The sequence below is a fragment of the Phoenix dactylifera genome, unplaced genomic scaffold (assembly GCF_009389715.1).
Source record: "Phoenix dactylifera cultivar Barhee BC4 unplaced genomic scaffold, palm_55x_up_171113_PBpolish2nd_filt_p 000852F, whole genome shotgun sequence".
Classification (NCBI taxonomy): Eukaryota; Viridiplantae; Streptophyta; class Magnoliopsida; order Arecales; family Arecaceae; genus Phoenix; species Phoenix dactylifera.
In genome coordinates, this window is record NW_024068216.1 from 41097 (window position 1) to 63625 (window position 22529).

A 22529-nucleotide genomic window follows, 5' to 3' on the forward strand; every position below is an offset into this window, starting at 1 on the left:
CAAGGAAAAGAAAAAAAAAAAAAAAAAAAGAAGAAGAAGAGGGGGATACTTACCGCGGACCACGGCCTTACCTCGCCGTGGTCGGAGCCGGAGAAGTTCTCCCGAAGGAGATCGGCCTCGATCCCACCTCCCGGCTCTTCTCCTCTCCTCCGGCACCACTTCGAAGGAGAGGGAAAGGGCCGGCCTCCCACCGTCGCCGCCCCGAAGGGGAAACACCACTCCGGGCTGGTAGATCTGGCCGGGGAGGGTTCGGTGAAGGTCGGAAGGAGGAGGAGGCGGTAGATCCGGCCGGCGGAGAAGAAGAAGGCCACAGATCTGGCCGGAGGAGAAGAAGGGGAGCCGGAGAAGAGGGCCGGAAGCATGGGCTTCGGTAGAGACAAAGAAGGTGAAGAGGCGGAAGCCTCTGGAAGGGGGGAGAAAGAACTCGATAACGGGTTCGCGGGTCGGATCCGAATCCGAACCCGCAACCCGTTAAGCCCAAAGAAAAAGAAAAAGAAAAAGAAAAAGAAAAAGAAAAAAAAAAAAAAAGGGAAAGGGTTTAGCCAAATTTGACTAAACCCGAGCCCAATCAAATTGGGCTAAGTCTGGACAAGCCAGACTATAAATTAAACCAAAATTAAAGCCCAATTTAAGCCAATGTAATTAATTTGGGGGCCAAATTGATCCCGGATTGACCCTGACTCAGGCCCAAACGGGTCACAGTGACCCTAAACCCGAAATTAAACCCAATTAAGCTGGGAATTAAGCTTAGTGGCCAATCGGAAGGCCAATTAAGACTTATGAGCCCAGCCAAGACCCCAATACAGAGGAATTAGGCTTGGGCTAAATTTCAGATAGAAAAGGAAATAATATATTGTTATTATGACATGATTGTAGGTGACTTAGGACACGTCACCAGGACGCAGGAGACCTAGGAGAAAGGCGAATCACTGTAAGTAACCTGTTCTAATCCTATTATAGATCATGTCATGTTATTAATGTTTTCCTAAGCATTTATTTTAAGTACATATGTTTCATGCATGATATGTTACAATGCATAAGTAACTTGCATGATCCCAGAAGCTATGGCTATGTATGCAACCTGATGATATTGATATTTTAATCATGCATGTAAGTTTATAAAGTCTTAGCTAGCCCCAGAGGCACTATAATGGGCTCAAAGATGCTACTGAGAATGACTGAGCCGCCAGTGGCTGAATAGTAACTGAGCTGCCCCGCCAGTGGCTGAATAGTAACTGAGCCTGCCCCGCCAGTGGCTGAATTGGAATTGGGCCTGCCCCGCCAGTGGCTGAATAGTAACTGAGCTGCCCCGCCAGTGGCTGAATAGTAACTGAGCTGGCCCCGCCAGTGGTCGAGTCTGACTTCGCAGTAGCATCCGAGAGAATGGACCACGGCATGCCGGGGCACGGTTTCATATGCATATTTTATGAAAATTTTGTGATTTGCACTACTGCTTTGTTTAAATTGCATACTTATTATGCCAGGATGATTATTAGATAAACATGCATGTCAGCTTCTCAAAACCCTGATTTACATGTTTAGTCTATTGGTTGATCCGGTAGGATTATGCAGGATTACTTACTGAGCCGTGTAGCTCACATCTGTTTATGTTTCGTTTTCTTTCAGATCCTCACCAGTGATCGCCATCAGACATGTTTTTATTTTGTTACAGAGCTTCGTATTTTTGGAGAAGCTTATATACTTCTGTACATATGAATAGCCTAGAAGTTCTGTATTTTTGGTTTCAAACTTGAAGGTTGTACTGCAAAACTTTTAATATATATATATATAAGTTTGAATCCTTTTGGCTACCTGTTACCCCTGTATGAGGCTGCGTGCTACTGTAGGCGATAGTCGGCAATAGCACGGCCGTGTCACGGATCCGGGTCCGGGGCGTGACATCTAGTGGTATCAGAGCCTTAGGTTAAACAATAGAATAACCATAAAATGCCTAAGGAAAAGGGTAGTTAAGAATGTCACCGTTATAGAAAATGTTATAATATGCTAGTTATCATAACCTCACTTTAAAAAAATTTTGACTGCTAGGTGATCATTAGGAAGATATGGATGACGACCGGAGACCACCCTCCCCGGAGCCCAGCGAGCGGTCAGTTTCCCCGGATACTCCACGGTCTGCAGCAGGTCAGGCAGGCCTAGCCGGAGTGTATCAGCTTATGGCGCAAGTGCTGCAACAGCAGCAGATGATGCAGTTGGCCGCTATGCCATCAGCAGACTCCTGCTATGAGAGGTTCCGCCGACTGAACCCCCCGACCTTTGAGGGTGGGTCTGACCCTATGGCGGCTGAAACATGGATCCGGGAGATAGAAAAGATGTTCCGAGCCCTCCACTTTCCTGATGAGGTGACAGTCCGGCTGGCGACCTCTATGCTGACAGGAAACGCCGAATACTGGTGGACGGCCATGGAGACGGCTTATGCCGTTGACAGACTCACCTGGAGGGACTTTAAGGGGATGTTTTACAATCAATACTTTCCGGACTCAGTGCACCTGGCGAAGCAGAATGAGTTTTTGACACTAACCCAGACTGACCAGATGTCCGTTCTGGAGTACGCCAATAAATTTAACGAACTGGGACGATTTTGCCCCCAGTTCATGGAGGATGAGAGAAGTAAGGTGAACCGGTTTGAGCAGGGATTGAGGTACGGGATTCGGTCCCGAATATCCTCCCATTTATTCTCAAGCTACAAAGATGTACTGGACCGAGCCTTGAAGGTTGAGGCTGACCTGATACGGTCCGGGAGAGAGAGGGAGGACCTGAAGAGGACCCGGTCATCAGGAGCACCGAGTAGTGGGGCTGGAGGCAGCAAGGGGGCTGTGCCCAAGAAGAGACAGAGTAGAGGCTGCCCCACCTGTGGCGGAAACCACAGGGGTACCTGCATGAAGAAGACCGGAGCTTGTTATTCTTGCGGGCAGACAGGACACATCGCCCGCAACTGCCCTAGCCGAAAGAAGGACGAGCCCCGACATACTGCACCAGAGGACCAGAGATCGAGGGGTAACCCTCGGGTTTTCGCACTGACTCGACAGGATGCCAGTGCTAGCGATCAAGTGGTGACAGGTACACTTCTGGTCAACTTGATTCCTGCCCTCATTCTATTTGATTCTGGTTCTACGCATTCTTTCGTGTCGGTTAGCTTTTCCAGACAATTACATAGCACATCTGAGAAATTAGTGGAACCATGGCATGTTGCTACACCCCTTCAGAAAACCGCAATTGTTGACATTAAATATAAAGATTGCATAATTCAGATAGGGGAAAAAGAATTAGAGACAAATCTTTTACAGCTTGACATGCAAGACTTTGATATTATCTTGGGCATGGACTGGATGTCACAGTATCACGCCCACATTGATTGTTACCACAAGAGGGTGGTATTTCGGATACCTGGGGAGCAAGAATTTTTCTTTCAGGGCGATATACCCCTTCAAGATGCTCCTACACTACACTTTATTTCTGCCTTGAAAGCTGGAAAGGCTGTGAGAAAAGGGTGTATGGCCTATCTGGCCTGTGTAATGGATACCCAGAAAGAGACCAAACTGGAAGATATTCCAGTAGTCAGAAAATATCCGGATGTCTTCCCGGAGGAATTACCAGGATTACCCCCAGACCGAGAGATCGAATTCACAATCGACCTCGCACCAGGAGAGGGGCCAGTCTCCAAGGCTCCTTACCGGATGGCCCCTGCTGAGTTAAGGGAATTGAAGGTACAACTACAAGAACTCCTGGATAAAAAGTTCATCCAGCCCAGTGCGTCGCCATGGGGAGCTCCTGTCCTATTTGTGAAAAAGAAAGACGGGAGTATGCGACTATGCATCGATTACCGGGAATTGAACAAGATAACCATAAAGAACAAATATCCCCTACCACGGATCGATGACCTGTTTGATCAGCTGCAAGGCGCCCAGGTCTTCTCCAAGATAGATTTGAGGTCAGGCTACCATCAGCTGAAGATCAAATCTGAGGATGTGCCAAAAACTGCATTTCGAACCAGGTATGGGCATTATGAATTTCTGGTTATGCCTTTTGGACTGACCAATGCCCCGGCTGCATTTATGGACTTGATGAACAGAGTCTTTAAACAATATTTGGATCAGTTCGTGATAGTTTTTATCGATGACATTTTGATATACTCAAAGAGTCGGAAGGAACATGAAGACCATCTGGGGGTAGTGCTACAAATCCTTCGAGAGAAGAGACTGTACGCCAAGCTGAACAAATGTGAGTTCTGGCTGGACAGTGTGGCGTTCCTCGGCCATATAATCTCCAAGGAAGGAGTGTCAGTGGACCCCAAGAAGATAGAAGCGGTGGTGGATTGGCCTCGTCCCACCAACGCCAAGGAAATAAGAAGCTTTTTGGGATTAGCCGGGTATTACCGGCGATTTGTGGAAGGGTTCTCCAAAATAGCTACCCCTTTGACCCAGTTGACTAAGAAACGGGCCAAGTTTATCTGGGACGGCAAGTGTGAGAGGAGCTTCCAGGAGCTTAAACAAAGGTTAGTTTCTGCCCCAATTTTGACATTACCGTCCTTAACTGGAGAATTTACCATCTACAGTGATGCTTCCAAGAACGGGCTAGGCTGTGTGCTGATGCAAGATGGCAAGGTGGTAGCCTATGCCTCGAGACAGCTGAAACCCTATGAACAGAATTACCCGACACATGACCTAGAGTTGGCCGCAGTAGTGTTCGCCTTGAAACTTTGGAGACATTATTTGTATGGCGAACACTGTGATGTGTACACCGACCACAAGAGCCTGAAGTATATATTCACCCAGAAGGAATTGAATATGAGGCAAAGAAGGTGGTTGGAACTCTTGAAGGATTATGACCTGAGTATTAAATACCACCCAGGAAAGGCCAACGTGGTGGCGGATGCCCTAAGCAGAAAGTCAGTTATAAGCTCCGCCGCTTTACTCACCACTCAACCACAGATTCAGAAGGATCTCGATGAAATGCAGGTTGAGGTGGTTACCCAAACTACAAAAATTTTGCTGGCCGCCTTGAGTATACAACCAACCTTGATTGATAGAATAAAGGTTGCCCAGCAGTCTGATGAGCACATTTGTCAGCTCAAGGATGAAGTGGAGAAAGGGTTGCGACCCGAACTCCAAATGCACCCAGATGGCACTCTAAGGTTTGGCCACCGACTGTGTGTACCGGCAAATGTTGACCTAAAAAGGGAAATCATGGAAGAAGCCCACCAATCCCGTTTCTCTATTCATCCAGGCAGTACTAAAATGTACCGGGACCTTCGGGAACATTACTGGTGGAAGGGGATGAAGAGAGAAATAGCTGAGTTTGTGGCCCGATGCTTGACCTGTCAGCTAGTAAAAGCAGAGCACCAGAGGCCAGCAGGGTTGCTGGAACCAATAGAAATTCCTGAATGGAAGTGGGAGCACATCACGATGGACTTTGTTACAGGACTCCCCAAAACGGTGAGAAAGAATGATGCAGTGTGGGTGATTGTTGATCGCCTTACAAAATCAGCTCATTTTCTGCCATTCAGAATTGGTACTCCTTTAGACAAGCTGACCCAATTATACATCGATGAGATTGTACGCCTGCACGGAGTACCAGTGAGCATCATTTCTGATCGTGACCCCCGATTCGTGTCCAGATTCTGGGAAAGCTTTCAGAAGGCCATGGGTACCGGACTGAGGCTCAGTACAGCATACCACCCCCAGACTGACGGCCAGTCAGAGCGGACAATCCAAACTCTGGAAGACATGCTGAGGGCTTGCACTGTGGACCTAGGTGGAAACTGGGATAGTCACATACCACTGGTGGAATTTGCTTATAACAATAGCTACCATTCCAGTATCCAGATGGCCCCATACGAAGCTCTCTATGGGAGAAGATGCCGATCCCCCTTACACTGGGATGACGTCGGGGAGCGGAAAATGCTAGGACCCGAACTGGTCCAGCACACCAGAGACAAGGTACTACTAATTAAGCAAAGGCTTCAGGCTGCCCAGGATAGACAGAAAAGATGGGCTGACAGAGGAAGAAGGGCCTCGGAATTTTTGGAGGGGAACTTTGTCTTCCTAAAAATTTCACCATCAAAGGGTATTACCCGATTCGGAAGACACGGCAAATTAAGTCCTCGCTACATTGGCCCATTTGAGGTTCTTGCTAGAATAGGCAAAGTTGCCTACAAATTGGCCCTACCTTCAGAGCTATCAGGCGTACACAACGTCTTTCACGTCTCCTTGTTACGGAGGTACGTCCCGGATCCCAGCCATGTGGTACCACATGAACCTCTGCAATTAAATAAAGATTTAACCTATGAGGAGGCTCCCCTGTGCATCATAGACAGAAAAGAGCAAATCCTCCGAAGGCGCACCATTCCCTACGTTAAAGTCCAGTGGACCAACCACACTGAAAGGGAAGCTACCTGGGAATTGGAGGAAGAGATGCGACAACGCTACCCTCAGCTCTTCGAGAACCAAGGTATGTTTGATTTCGAGGACGAAATTTATTTAAGGGGGGAAGAATGTAATGTCCGGGCCCACAACCTACTAGGCCCAATAGAAAAATAGGCCCAGTTAAGGGTTGGGCCCAAATTTTACTGTAGCCAGTATAATGATTATTATAAAAAAAAAAAAAAAAAAAAAACGAAGGGATAAGACCGACAGGGAAGGGTGACCCCCACCCCTGCTGGCAGTCGATGCCGGCGCACCGGAGACAGAGGGGGCGGCGGCCATTCCCGGAGAGGGGAGGCATGGAGCGGATGGGACCTCTCAGAGAGGGGGGTCTCATCTTCTAAACCACTATTTAAGTCCCTGCCGGCAACCCTAAGTCGGAGGCCCCCAAGAACACTGAAAGAGAGAGAGCCGAAGCCCTGGAGCCTAAGGCGGAAGAGCCCTGAAGCTCCAAGAGGAAGGAGGGACTACGAGGGGGAGGAACGGCCCAACGGTAACCAGCAAAAATCCAGGTAAGTGGCCCTTAGGTTAAATAATAAAGTTTTAGGGAGTGGAGATACCCCTCTGTAGGGTATTCTCCCCTCTGTTTCACTGATGAAACAGAGGGGAGGAGACTGGCACAGAGAGGAAGGAGACCAGCACGGGAGAGAAGAACAGGAGGAGGGCCGTGGGCCGGACCCACAGGCTGCGGGCCGGACCAACAGGCCGCGGGCCGGCCTGAGAACGGCCCAAGCCGAGCCCACGCCACCCGGGCCGAGCCCAGCCGGACTCGGCCTGCGGGTGACAGGCCCCGGCCGTGGCTGCCCTAGGGCTGAGGGGCAGCCAAGGGCCGCCGGGTCTGCCGTGCCGGCGACCAACGCGGCCTCAAGGCCGCCAGCCTCAGCCGAGCCCCACCTCTCCGCCGGCCGAGAGGTGGTGGCGAGACTCCCACAAAAAAAAAAAGAAAAAAAAAAAAAAAAGAGAAGAAAACGGAAGAGGAAGAAGAACAAGGAAAAGAAAAAAAAAAAAAAAAAAAGAAGAAGAAGAGGGGGATACTTACCGCGGACCACGGCCTTACCTCGCCGTGGTCGGAGCCGGAGAAGTTCTCCCGAAGGAGATCGGCCTCGATCCCACCTCCCGGCTCTTCTCGTCTCCTCCGGCACCACTTCGAAGGAGAGGGAAAGGGCCGGCCTCCCACCGTCGCCGCCCCGAAGGGGAAACACCACTCCGGGCTGGTAGATCTGGCCGGGGAGGGTTCGGTGAAGGTCGGAAGGAGGAGGAGGCGGTAGATCCGGCCGGCGGAGAAGAAGAAGGCCACAGATCTGGCCGGAGGAGAAGAAGGGGAGCCGGAGAAGAGGGCCGGAAGCATGGGCTTCGGTAGAGACAAAGAAGGTGAAGAGGCGGAAGCCTCTGGAAGGGGGGAGAAAGAACCCGATAACGGGTTCGCGGGTCGGATCCGAATCCGAACCCGCAACCCGTTAAGCCCAAAGAAAAAGAAAAAGAAAAAGAAAAAGAAAAAGAAAAAAAAAAAAAGGGAAAGGGTTTAGCCAAATTTGACTAAACCCGAGCCCAATCAAATTGGGCTAAGTCTGGACAAGCCAGACTATAAATTAAACCAAAATTAAAGCCCAATTTAAGCCAATGTAATTAATTTGGGGGCCAAATTGATCCCGGATTGACCCTGACTCAGGCCCAAACGGGTCACAGTGACCCTAAACCCGAAATTAAACCCAATTAAGCTGGGAATTAAGCTTAGTGGCCAATCGGAAGGCCAATTAAGACTTATGAGCCCAGCCAAGACCCCAATACAGAGGAATTAGGCTTGGGCTAAATTTCAGATAGAAAAGAAAATAATATATTGTTATTATGACATGATTGTAGGTGACTTAGGACACGTCACCAGGACGCAGGAGACCTAGGAGAAAGGCGAATCACTGTAAGTAACCTGTTCTAATCCTATTATAGATCATGTCATGTTATTAATGTTTTCCTAAGCATTTATTTTAAGTACATATGTTTCATGCATGATATGTTACAATGCATAAGTAACTTGCATGATCCCAGAAGCTATGGCTATGTATGCAACCTGATGATATTGATATTTTAATCATGCATGTAAGTTTATAAAGTCTTAGCTAGCCCCAGAGGCACTATAATGGGCTCAAAGATGCTACTGAGAATGACTGAGCCGCCAGTGGCTGAATAGTAACTGAGCTGCCCCGCCAGTGGCTGAATAGTAACTGAGCCTGCCCCGCCAGTGGCTGAATTGGAATTGGGCCTGCCCCGCCAGTGGCTGAATAGTAACTGAGCTGCCCCGCCAGTGGCTGAATAGTAACTGAGCTGGCCCCGCCAGTGGTCGAGTCTGACTTCGCAGTAGCATCCGAGAGAATGGACCACGGCATGTCGGGGCACGGTTTCATATGCATATTTTATGAAAATTTTGTGATTTGCACTACTGCTTTGTTTAAATTGCATACTTATTATGCCAGGATGATTATTAGATAAACATGCATGTCAGCTTCTCAAAACCCTGATTTACATGTTTAGTCTATTGGTTGATCCGGTAGGATTATGCAGGATTACTTACTGAGCCGTGTAGCTCACATCTGTTTATGTTTCGTTTTCTTTCAGATCCTCACCAGTGATCGCCATCAGACATGTTTTTATTTTGTTACAGAGCTTCGTATTTTTGGAGAAGCTTATATACTTCTGTACATATGAATAGCCTAGAAGTTCTGTATTTTTGGTTTCAAACTTGAAGGTTGTACTGCAAAACTTTTAATATATATATATATAAGTTTGAATCCTTTTGGCTACCTGTTACCCCTGTATGAGGCTGCGTGCTACTGTAGGCGATAGTCGGCAATAGCACGGCCGTGTCACGGATCCGGGTCCGGGGCGTGACATGGAGAAAGTCTAATTGGAGCATAAGATCGTTAGTTGGGAAGCCGATAGATGGGATCGATAGGTAGTTTGAAGAAAATTGGATCGGATTAGTGAAAGGGCTAGATGAGATAAACTCGAGTTAATCCATTCAGGTCTTGCATGGTTGATCTACAATTGGTCAACTAGAGATGGAATTAGATGGAGACTATAGTGAATTAGGTTTGAAATAAATTGGGGTAGGTGAATTAGATCATAGTGAATGGATTACACTCTCTTAGATGGAGAGACAAATCGGAATTGTTGGGCTCCATCCATAGAAACCCTAGTGCCTTCTTTCTTCTAATAAAGGAGGCGGCATCCTGGGTTCCCATCATCCTCATCTTCACATGCCGCCAACATTATTATCTATTAGAAGTAGAAAGCGATCTGCTAGGACTTTTATGGATAAAAAAGATTGCAGTCAGTTTGATAATACTCGAGTGACATTTTTTCTTCAGTCCGAACTAAGAAATCAATTAGAAATGATGCAAAATAGATGTTATTCTACCGTTCAAAGATTTCTATATGAGAAGTATGAATCGGAGTTTGAAGGGAAAGGAGACGTGGACTTGCAATAGATAGAGGAGGATTTATTTAATGACATAGTTTGGGCTGAAAGAGAGAAGAAGACTTGTAAGGTAAGTTCTTCTAGTAGCATTCCTTTGGTCATAGGTTGCAAGAGATCCAGTGCTAAGTAAAGTTCTGGAGGATAGGCATATGTTGATCGAAGAAGCTGAGACTAATAATTGTCTAGAATGGCTTCCCAAATGTTTAATTCAGCCAGGGTGAATGCATGGTTTGCGTAACAGATGCAACATGCCTTCATCCTAGCATAGCAGTAAGGAGGCAGCAAGATAACCACATGACAGCTTACATAAACTGGTAAGATACGTAACAAAATTCACGACAATATATTTGAACTAAAAGAACGGAAAGTAAACAAAAATTGGAAATAATAGATTTTCTTCTCAAGTTATCATTTATACTTACAAACCAACATCCTATTTTGGAATGAGTGCAGAACTAACCGCTCAGATAATTCAACTCGAAGAACTATCACCAATATCTCTTAAAGGAATATGCTGTATTTTAGGCCAATCAGCTCCATTTCTTCCGCAACAACGTTGCAAAAATGTGCATCCACTGATAGCTAGATATTTCAGGGAGTAAGGTAATCCTTCTGTCGGTAATGATGTGAGCATTGGAACATTGCAAATTTCCATATGATTAAGAGAGGGTAACAGATGCATTCGGGTTGGCAGGGATTTGAGATTGTCACAAAAATGAAGTCGAAATTCTTTTAGCGTTGCAGGCAGTCCCCCATCACCAAAGGATGATAGTTTTTGGCATGATGATATCTCTAAAAGTTCAAGAGAAGCAAGATCTTGCAAGGCCACTGACTTAAGCTTATCACATCCTTCAATCTTCAGTTCTCTAAGAACTTTCAAGTTATGAAGATAGCCTCTGGGTAGAGATTTAAGACGAGACAATTGAGAGACAGTCAGCGAGGACAGAGAGGTGAGCTGATGAATCCACCTGATTATTTCCCCAGTGCCTCCTTTTATCACCAACTCCTGAAGCAGTGGAAGCACTGGAAGAGACAACAGTTTCTGGCAGTTTCTCATCTCAAAATATTCAAGAGAACGTGGTAGGTGGGAAAGTTCTTTTATCTTGGGGCAATCTGAGATGACAAGTTTTTTGAGGCAAGCCATTTCACCCTGTATTACTTCATACCAACTCTCCAAGCTACGCATGTTTGCTATAAACAACATCTCAAGCAAGGGAAAACCCATAGTATTGCCATTACCGGGAACCACACGGCCCATGTATTGCACTTCAGGCAGCCCTTCTAAGTCGAGATTTTTGAGCTGTGGCAGCTTTCCTACTAGAGGGAGGACTCCACATCTTCTGCAGTTGGAGAGCCTCAATGTGTCTAAATTTGAAAATGACTGATCCTGGAGCCAATCTGGAAATGATGTTCCATTGTAGTTATCTATCCATAAAGTTCTGATATTGGTGTGTGGATGGAGGGTTTTGATTACTTGTTCTCCACTTTCAGCCAGCGAGTTAGAGCAGGTGCTTTCACTCCATCTGAGCATCAGAAAGTCAATGTATTTTTTGTTCCTCAAATTTGCATCTGCAGCATCATCCACATTGACAACATTTTCCAGTTTTGAGATGCATAGTTCTCCTCGGAGATCCAAGTCTTTTAACTGCCCCAAACCACATCCACTCTGTCCAGATACACTGAACCTTGACAATGTTCGCAGAGAAGTTAATTGGCCAATCCCTGGTGGCATGGAAATCAAATCAATCCATCTATTTCTATGCTTATCCCAGTTCAGATGCAAACCCAGATGCCGAAGATTAACCAAGTTGCTCATGCCTTTGGGTAGTTCTAGAAGCTTGTTGCACTCACCAAGTTCTAGTACCTGCAGATTGTAAAGGTTACTGACAGATTCTGGCAACCTCTCTATTTGTGTGCCATAAAGGTTGAGGAACCGCAGATGAATTAGATTTCCAATAGCATCTGGTAATGCAACTAATTCATTCTGTCTCAAATCTAAAGCACGTAAATGCTTCAAATTTCGAAACAGATGATTCGGAACCTGTTTTGTGGGCACACCATTTTCAGGATGCAATATAAATGCTCTTAAGCCTTGGTTCTCATAGATCTTCTGAAATGTGAAAGGATCCATATTCTGAAGGCATGACACCACATATCGAGAATTCTCTGATTCACCATGTACTGCGTTATTCTCACATCTCAAACATTCATGTTCAGAAACAGATTGTGCTAGCTCATGAATTAAGCCTGGCATTTTGTATTTCAGTTTTGATTGTTGGTTGCTGCTGCTAGATATATGGAAAAATGACCTCCATAAGAGATGGTCAAAGTACTTACCGCCGATATTCTCCAATGACCTCGTTCCCTTAGGCTTAACAAGACCAACTGCGATCCACAACTTGACTAATTCATCTCGATCAAATACATAACCATTGGGAAATATAGAACAGAAAGCAAAACACTGCTTCAGATGTAATGGCAAATGATCATAACTCACCTTCAAAGTCAGTAGGATCTTGTAGGCATCATCATCTGGATCTGGCAGATCACTTAATACACTTCTCCACTCCTCTTCATCTGTCTTATTGTACAAGAGGCCGCTGATCGACCTGACTGCTAGAGGTGATCCCTGACACTTCTTCACTATCTTCCTACCGATCTCCACCAAGTTCCGGTGCCGATCCCAAGCTCCTCGCTCGAATGCTAGGTCCCGGAACAACGACCAGCAGTGCTCCTCCTCAAGACCATTCAAATGGATTGGAGGCAATGTGCGCATGTTCCTTGAGACCAATTCGCTCCTAGTAGTTACCAAAACCCTGCTTCCATTTCCTCCAGCCATTAAAGGAGCTCGCAACATCTCCCAATAATATTGCTCCTCATTCCAAACACCATCTAGCACCAATAAGAACTTCCTCCCACTCACCAGCTGCTGAAGCCTGCGCTGCAGCAGCTCCAAGTTCAAAGGTTCACATCTTTCTTCAGTCATTACCTCAATAATCTCTTTTGTAGTCTTCTTCACATCGAATCCTTGAGAAACACCAACCCAAAACTTCAAAGGGAAGAAATTTACCACTTCTTGATCATCAAAGGCAAGCCTAGCAAGCGTCGTCTTCCCGATTCCTCCGGCTCCGACTACTGAAACAACGGCAACGTCATCTCCCCCACCCGAGATCAACAACTGAACAATCTCCCTTTTCTTATCATCGATGCCAACGATTAACGGCTCACCTTGGAGAGAGCCCGCCACCGGAGGGAGGCGCTCTTCCCCAACCTGGGCTTTTCTCCTGTACTCGCCCTTCCTGAGATGGAGATTCTTCCAGTCCTCGGTAATTGCTGAGTACTTCTTCCAGATCTCGGCGACCTTTCGTGAAATCTTCCATCTCAGGAGCCAAACTGGGTTGATGGAGAAGGAGTGCCAAGGCAGCTTTCTCTTCTGAGAAGCTTGCAGCTTGGAGACGTTGACCCAGGTCTCGATCTCGTCGAGGAGGTCCTCGGCGTCGAAGGCGATGTCTTTGAGCTCGGAGAGCCAGAGGCGGACGTGGCTGTCCTCGATGAAGCGGGTCTCCTCGGCGTCCTTGAGAAGGGCGTGGATACGGCGGACGGTGCGGCGGAGCTTGTCGAGGTCGGCCTCGACGTCGAGAAGGCGGGAGAGAGAGGAGAACGCCCAGCAGAGGCCGTCGACGCCTGCGCCGACGACCTTCTCGGCGAGGGGGCCGACGAGGTTCGACAGCGATAGGAGCTCCCGCATTAACGTCCAGAGAGCCATCGGCGTTGCAGTCGCCGACACGAGGAGGAGATCCGGCAGAAGCTTGACTTGGCCTTGGCGTCCGTTGACTTGGTGGATATGGCCGACGGCAACAAGAGGTTTGAGTCTGGCCTAAATCCGGGGCTTATTTATTTTGCACTGGAAAAAAATCTAAGCTCGTGAAGTGACCACTTCAGGGCTTATTACGCCTACTCTTAAAGAGTCGCTCGGTGTTGGAGGCCCATAAGCGAAATCATGGTAGTTGCTGGGCTTTTTAGTCTTGCTCGGTGTTGTTTCCTTTCCTTTGTAAGCCTAGCATAATGAACAGCAGGAAGATGTACTTGGAATTAGTTTGTCTGACCATGATAACAAAATTTCCAGTTATAGGACATTGAAATAAGATAAAAAAAGAAGGCCATTGTTCCCAAACCAAGTTGTCCAACTAATTTATTTATTAAAAAAAGTGCGAAAATTCTGACCATTGAAACAATGCATGTTAAACTACAATGTAAAATACCAGAGAGAGAGAGAAAAATCATGTCATACGAAAACCATATCGGCGAACATGTAACCAGGAGTACTCGCTCTATAATGGGCAGGGACAGCTGAATCATGAAACAAGACCCCAGAATAATAGTTCAAAGAGATATTGTCAGTGCTGCCTTAGAAACACAATCAAACATTAGTCAGCTAATAAAAAGATCAAAAGTAAAGATGAAAATATGGAGCCATTTGATTCATGATTTTCATTCATCATGCACGCCATACTTTGATTCATTGAGCTTGAGCAGAGACCACAAGGAATACAACTAATGGCATCTGACAGAATTATCAGTTCCTGAAGAATGAGATTAATGAAAAAGCCAGTATTTATACAGACCAAATGAGTGGCCGGTGGCGTAGTGGCAACAAATTAAATGCATTCTCATGACCCAATTTGATAAAAATTAAGAGATCTGAGCTCATAGTACCCCAACCTGCATTTCTACCCATAAGCTCAGGTCTAGTGCCATATGTAATAAGTAGAACCTTCAGCCGGAGAGAAAATTCACAAATTTCAGCCTCTTCCTGACCATGTCTACAACTTAGTAGCCTGAATGAGGCGAAAGCAAATTCAGATTCAGAAAAAGTGAGGTAATGCTCCCAACATAATTTTAGATATGGAAGTACCTAGGAAGAATCTTAGTTGAAAGTATTTCCATATACCATATCTAGCAAACCACGTCAGAATTATTTGTGAAAAGCGTACACCATCATGAAGTCTACATCCTTTAAGTCATGTGGTAGTTATTAAAACATGATATGTGGAAGGAAAAAAGATACATGGTTTGAAAAATGGAAAAACAATAAATGATACAAAGTTTGATAATACGAAGTTCAAAAATAAAATTCTGGATGGCGTAGGAAGTAGGATGCTGTAAGTTACTGCAATGGGTGAGGTGTTCTAGGCTGAACCTTGAGGCTATAATTCACCATCTGGTAAAGCTTAAGATAATGCAAACATATACACACGCATGCATGTGATAATACATTCCCCCTCTAAACCTTCACAAGTGAGATATATATGAACCCTTGTTGAGTCACTTTTGTGCTTTTGAATCTAATAGCTAGATGCTAAAAAATTTCCTAGGTCTTCAATCTTATCATTTTGCTACTACATGAACAGAGTTGGAGAAGAAACAAGTAGCATATCGATCCACACCCAACACATTTACATAAGATGACAGGGTTGCAAGCATTATGGAAGTAATCACAGCGAAAGGAATGCAAGAAAGGCCACATGTACAATGCAATAAATATGCATAGAAACAATAATAGATCATAGAAACAGTTTGACAAGAAAGAAAAGCATTACATATTATCAGGCTTTTTATGAAAGAACTAGCAAACCAAAGAGTATGATGCAAGTAAATACTTATAGACAATGACAGAAAGTGGTATTCAGTCTTCATGTGCATGGCCTGCTCCTGAAACACCATATTGTTTGTGGTTTGAATAACATGTTGGTTATTAAAACACATGGGACAAGTGCTGCAATAGTTTATGCCGTGTCAGTAAGAAAAGGAAATGAAGCCAAAATTCTCAAAAAGATGCCTGGCTCATGGCATGTACCTTGCTTCAGCAATTTGGCATGAGATGACATTTTTGCTTCTCGGCCTTCGTGCAAGAGGGATGCAAGTAACTCAAGAATAGAGACCCCAGACAGACATCTAGCTTCCATGTACATACACCAAGCAAAGACAAAAAACCTCTACGACCCCAAGTAAACTTCTTAGGACACGCAAAAGAGGCATGTTTGAGACTATACGACCCAACAACAATGATAAGGAAAGTCTTATGGCACTAGAGATGCTGTATGTAGACCTATTGGAAAATCTTTAAAAGACATGGATTCAAAAATTGAGCATATCTACCCAAAATCATGCTGTACCACACTGGCCAGCTACCATACCAGCTGGCCATCAATACAGAAACTATTCCCATGAACTGAATGTTTGGTAGAAGACAATCACCATAATAAGTTAATCATTAGATGACTAATCAACTTGGCATATAAGATCCCTAGGAAAAAGACAATCATCATTTGAATCAAAACCAAGATCTCATGATCCTATTATGCTTCTAATTGAAATCATTAACCATCTAGTCCAGTCTTCAGCACAAAACGAAACTAACCTCATAGACTCACATAAAAGAAGATAGATTAAAACAAGTATTATACTACTGTATAATGAACAGTTGAAGGAAAGCACTGCTAACTGAGCAAGAAAGGAGTCAAAATTATGTAAGAACAAGTCTTGGAAATTATTTGTATTTAAACTCAAGATAACACCCCCTAGGGTCAAGTAGGTGAAAAAAGAGAGAAAAGAAAAGAAAATGAGAGAGAAGAAAAGCATATATGGTGCCAAAAAAGGAAGTATGAGTAGTGTGACAAGGCCAGACATATGGCACTGGCTCCAACCTGTTAAGAACATAGCGCAATGCCCTAACTGCTTAAGATCTAGAAGATGATTAAAAACTCCACCAAGATAATATGATAAAGAGAAATGCAACAAGAACAAAGGGTCGGACAGGATGGAAAAGGGCTTTTTATCTACACTGACATAAGAAGGATTACTACAAAGGACTATAAGCAAAAAGAATTTCAAGTGAAAAAGGAATATGACAATTGTGAACATCTGTGTTGGATGAGATTGGGTACAGTTGTTTGTCTAGGAGTTGAATCCATCTCTATCCCTCAATGTACAGAGACTCAGCTGAAAAGGAACTGAAAAATGAATGTTGGTATGTGGACACAAGTCATCATTATATGAATGCTCCTTTTTGGTTATGCATACTCCCCTTTGACAAATTATATCCCTCTTTAAGTATAAATAAACAAAAAGGCGTGAATTTATTAGATTTACTGAAATAATTCTGATTGATGGTTCACAAACATCCATCAAATGTTCCTTTTACAAGCAATTGCTTTGCAGCACTCTTCGAATTAGCTGATGAATTACCAAGGACATTGGGCCCTGCTAATGACCCAAGCTAACCTTTCATGAGTTGTACCATTACCTACTGAAAAGAAAAAGTAATGCACATAGCATGAGTCCTCATTAAATTGCAACTTCAAGCACCTAAAATTAATTATATGGTTACTTCCATTCCAAATTAGTGGGGTCAGCCTACTGTTTATAACTTGATATTCCTGTGCTTTGAGTGCTGAAACCTTTAAGGGCAAGTGCTACGCTTCGCATGCTTTGGTTTTATTCTGCATTTATTACACTGGCATGCGATTTATTAATTCAGAAAATTCCTACTATAAAAATATTGATTTAGTTGCACACTATTTTATACTTAAGAGGACTTGTAATTGAACTGTGATACCTAAAAATAATATCATTCACAAGCCAAAGAATTTAACCAAGTCTGAAACTAATACATATGAAAATAGAAAATAAAAATAGAACGCCACTGATTACCTTCTCCATCAATGATAATCTAGCACTACCAGTCTCTCATATAATGCATCCTCATTTAGAGTTTTCTAGCACCTCTCTTCCTTAACAAAGATAGATATACCCAACAAGGAGAAAAAGAATCAGGTTAAGGAAAAAAAAAAAAGCATAAGAGAAGGGAATCATGTCATGCCACTGATTACCTTCTCCTCCATCAATGATAATCTAGCATTACCAGACTCTTACATAATGCATCCTCATTTAGAGTTTTCTAGCACCTCTCTCACTTAACAAAGTTAGATATACCCAACAAGGAGAAAAAGAATTAGGTTAAGAAAAAAAAAGCACAAGAGAAGGGAATCATGTCATGCCATGCAATATCAATATCACTTGCATTTACCTATCACTTCACAACAACAGTAAAAGAATCAAATCATCACCAAATTGGTCAATGATTTATAAGCAATTGAGGTAAGATATAGAACAAAAGTTTGCTATAACGTACTGAAACGAACGGTACGGAACATGCTATATCATACCAATTCGGTACCGATACATGATACGGAGGGCGTATCATGAACCGGTGGAGTACTGATACTCGGTGTGCGGAACCGGCCCCATACCATATCGTATCGACACAGTGATAGGCTGGTAGTAGTACGGGGCCCGCTACCAATACAGCGTGTTTATGTATAGAACCCTAAACAAAATTTTTAAGACTAGGAGCATAGGCAACATGCAAAAAGCATAACAAAGCCAAGAAGTATAACCCCAAAAACAAACACACACAATCACCAAGACTTTTTAGCTAATAATGCAATTGTGAATCTAGCATTAGGAAGCCCAAACAAGCTCTAAAACCAAAATGATATACTTTGCCAATTATGTTTTGTGATGTTAATGCAGAGGTAATTTAATACAACAATAAAGTGTAGAACCTATTATGTGATGTTTTGTTTTGTGTAATCTCAAGTCATGGCTGCTAATGCTATGACTGAACTGCCAGCTTCAAAGTGAGACATCCACAAGAGGCTTCTCCAAACCATATCTCGGACACACTTGCCACTCTTTCAAGACTTTCTCTTTTCAGAATAATGAAATAGCTACAGAGTGGTAATTATGTATGAAAGAACAAACTCTTGCAAAGAAAAGAACAAACTTTTGCAAAGTGACTTTCTTTGCGAAAAGTGAATTATTGATGACACCTTTCTTCTGCATTTTAGTATTGCAAATCACCACATTGTCGAATCAAAGGAAACCAAAAGCGGCCAAGAAGAGCATGACTCACCAACAATTTTGTCATCATCATATGCACAAATGCGCTAGCCTCATCTGAGAAACTTAGTCAAGTATCCTAACAAGTGATGTCATGCAAACATGCACAATCAGTCCATCTTTAGATTTTGATTTGATTTGTGATTTATCAGATAGACTCATGGATAACATGGCACCAATTTATTGTTTTGATCACCACATTATCTTTATTTCAAAAAATCCTTGCTTCAAGGGTAACAAGCTAGCCATATTCTGCTTTACAAATTGAAAGTATAGCATTTCAAGATTTTGAGACCAAGAAAAACCCCTCACAAGCCAAAGCAATATATAACGAAAATTAAAAGAAATGGCAAAGAAGAACTTGCAATTGCATGAAACATCAGTTGCTCAAAACAATAACATTCATCTTTCATTTTGTGAATACCATCAAAACTAAAACAACAGTCAAAAAAGGGTGGGGGACAGTCGGAACATCACCAAGCCGGTCGACGACCCGGCCATAAACGGCTCAATCAGTCATGCCAAGGGTGATCGAGATCGGAAGGTCCGGCAGCACATGCCGGCACATGGATAGCACGATGAGGGTGCACCGGAGCCCCGAAATGATCGCCAGATAACAAGCATAGACAGTCATCAGATCATACCCGCCCTGCCCCCAAGAACGCTGGAGAAGACAAAAGTCTCCAAGGCCGAGCCGGATGCCCCTCGTCGTGTCAAACAGCTCAATATCTGACGAACGCGAGAAGGAGAAGAAGAGGAAGAACAATGACTCCTCCTCCCAGTCCTAGCAGCAGTCTGCTGCGGCGCATTGCCTCTGATATCTGGATGGCATCAAGGGGGACCTCTCCTCATCAAGATTCTCAATTTCAATGACGGCGTGATCGGAATCGGAGTTCCGGTTATTGATGGCCGGTCGGCTATCGGGAAGGGGATTGACGACGGGCTCGAGCTCGACGGACCCGAAGGAAGCGGCAGGGGTGGCCGGGAGGGGTGGCTTTGTGAATAGCAAAGCCCTGAGGACTTTCCTAAATGCACTAGAGTGCTGAAGTTCATTCCAAGTTCAAGGTTTATGTGACTGTTTAAGTCAGCATTTTCATTGAACTCAGGGTACCTTAACCTACTAGAACCCTCTACATCAAACTCAATCAATCAAGGCTTCTAAGCTCATCACAACTGCTATCAAACTCTAGCTCTTTGTCCTGCATCCTATGGTCTCCAAAATTATCCTCTTTAATACTATATCTTGATTGTTCAAATGGCCTCCTTATCTCCTCCTCTATCACAAGCCATCCCCATTCTACTTGAACAGATCATCATCAATATCATCATCTAATTCCCTCAAGTCATTGAGGACAACAAAAAAGTCAATATTACTTCCACTGACATTGGCACTACTGGCATCTTCCTAATCAATAATTGCCTTCCCCTTGTCAAAAATTCTTTCAAAAGCTCCCTTCCTTGTGCTTTCTTTCTTTGACTTAGCAAGTTTCTTCTCCATCCTTTGCTTAGTTCTTCTAGCTTCACGGGCGAGCCTAGCAACTTGTCTCTTAGCAGACTTCTCAACCCTATCCACTTGTGATTCCTAGTTGCCAGCCTTAGGGTCTGCTTGTGATGCTTGGTTTCCACCCTTAGGGTCTACTGGTGATGCCTAGGTTCCACCCTCAAGGTCTGCTTGTGATGAAATCATACCTTGGCTCCCCTCCTCAATAATGGTTTCAATTATCTCACATAAACGATCAGTCTCATCTTAAGTGAGCTCTCCACGCAAATTACCCTCTTGTGTGCTTGATTGAGATGATGGAAGTAGGGGCACTTCCTGCTCTGCAACCTCAGCAGCTTTTATAACATCTTCCATACATCTCTACGTTGTATCATGTCTCTTGATGACCTGGACCTTCTCTAATATATCTTGATCACTTTGCAAAGGTTTTAACCCAAGCTCAAAGGATTGTTCAGGAACTAGGTTGTAAAACTAGGTGTAGTTATTGCAACCCAGCTACTTGGCCATAAGGCTCCTCTCATCAGGGTCATAGTTGTTGAAGTGGTTGACATGGCCCCGCACTATAATGCATGTGAGGTAAGAACTTTATTAGGACCATTATGGTGCAACTCTATTGTACATGAACTCATTCTTGCATGTAGTTATAAAATAAATCCTTAGCAAACAAGATCCAACACAATGCATCACAGAATCCATACAGATTTCATACAAAACGACCACAATTTCAAAGGGGCACCACAACATCATTCTCAATAAGTAATTAAACATATAGGAAAATAAAAAACATTTAATTAAACAAAGAGGAGCCCAAAAATATCTACTTAAAGAAGATTGCAGTAATTATGCTTCTTGCATTTGTTAACTATGCAAACGTTGCTCTTGCAGTCGGTTCATTTTTAGACAACACATCGATCAGCAAATGAACAAAACTATGGGTGAGGTATCACTTATATGTTGATTGCTTGTTTGAATGACCTGGCTATAATGTGGTAAAATGTAGAAATTGACACTTGAAGATACTCTCTTAAAGAAAACTACCGTTAAAGCGTAGTTATTGCTGAAAATAACTATTTGCAAAGATATATTTTGCTACAAAAATATTGAAAGGTAGTTTTTGACGGAATGGGGATTCTATGCATCTTTATCATGTATCTTTTATATTTCTATATTCACACGTAGATCGTAGTCTTTGTATTTTATAGTCTTTTTGCCACTATACTGTTTTATTATTTTAAGACTTTTTTGTTGTATTTTTTTAATTTTGCAATGAATTTCTTTAATGAAAATCATGCTATAATTATTTGAAACCATGCCTTGATTATTGTTGCCCAGATAGACAACCCAAGAGGGGGGGGGGGGTGAATTGGGTTTTTAAAATAATTTGGCTAATTAAAACTTTGTGGATGATTAATTAAAAACTATAGCAAGTTATTTAATTAAAGCCTAGTGCTGTGAGTAATGTGCGGGGAAGAAGATGAGAGACAATGCACTACAAACACAAAGTTTTATAGTGGTTCGGAGCTAACCCTTGCTCCTACGTCCACTCCCCAAGTCTCACTTGGGAATTCACTATAACCCCCTTGGATTACAGCCGGTTGTTTTGCAAGCTCACAACCAAACTTGTTGTTTTACGAGCTCACAACGAACTCGGTCGGTTTTCCCAGGCTCACCGACTAGAACCAACCCCGATTGTTTTCCCGGGCTCACAATCAAACCCTTACACACGTTGGTTTTAACTTGGCTCACCAACCAACCTTAAACCCCTTGATTCAATCCCCCGATTGAATCAAGTAAATACAAGAGATAGAAGAAAACAGAAAATAGCTTCTCAAAAAGCAGATTTAAACCAATATAATCGTAAAGGAGTTAGAAGCCCTCAAACGCTTTTAAGCTGGTGAAGAGGTATGGCTTCTGGAACTCCGGTCTCCTCTTGAAAGAGTGGTCGACTTGAATGCAGGAGGAGGAAGCTTTGATTGTTGGGAAGAAGTTGTTGGAGCAGTAAATGTAGATCTTCCCTTTTTCGTTTAAGAGCACTTGGAGAGCTTGAAAACTTGAATGCTTGGAGTGGAATATCTGTTCTCTGCCTTGCTACAGTCCTCTGTGGCTATTTAAGCCAACCCCCACGGAAACTAGCCGTTACTCTGCTTTTTTT

General features: G+C 43.8%; 1 protein-coding gene across 1 annotated transcript; it reads right to left on the bottom strand.

Annotated features, from left to right (window-relative positions):
• Nucleotides 1–10384: 10384 nt before the first annotated feature.
• LOC120107407 (putative disease resistance protein RGA3) lies at nt 10385–13678 on the bottom strand. The gene has a single exon (XM_039120673.1). It carries the CDS (start codon nt 13676–13678, stop codon nt 10385–10387), a length of 3294 nt encoding a protein of 1097 aa, XP_038976601.1.
• Nucleotides 13679–22529: the final 8851 nt, after the last annotated feature.

Bases quoted from the DNA above. Each gene is read 5' to 3' on its own strand.
- LOC120107407 (XM_039120673.1), bottom strand. From the start codon at position 13,678: ATGGCTCTCTGGACGTTAATGCGGGAGCTCCTATCGCTGTCGAACCTC.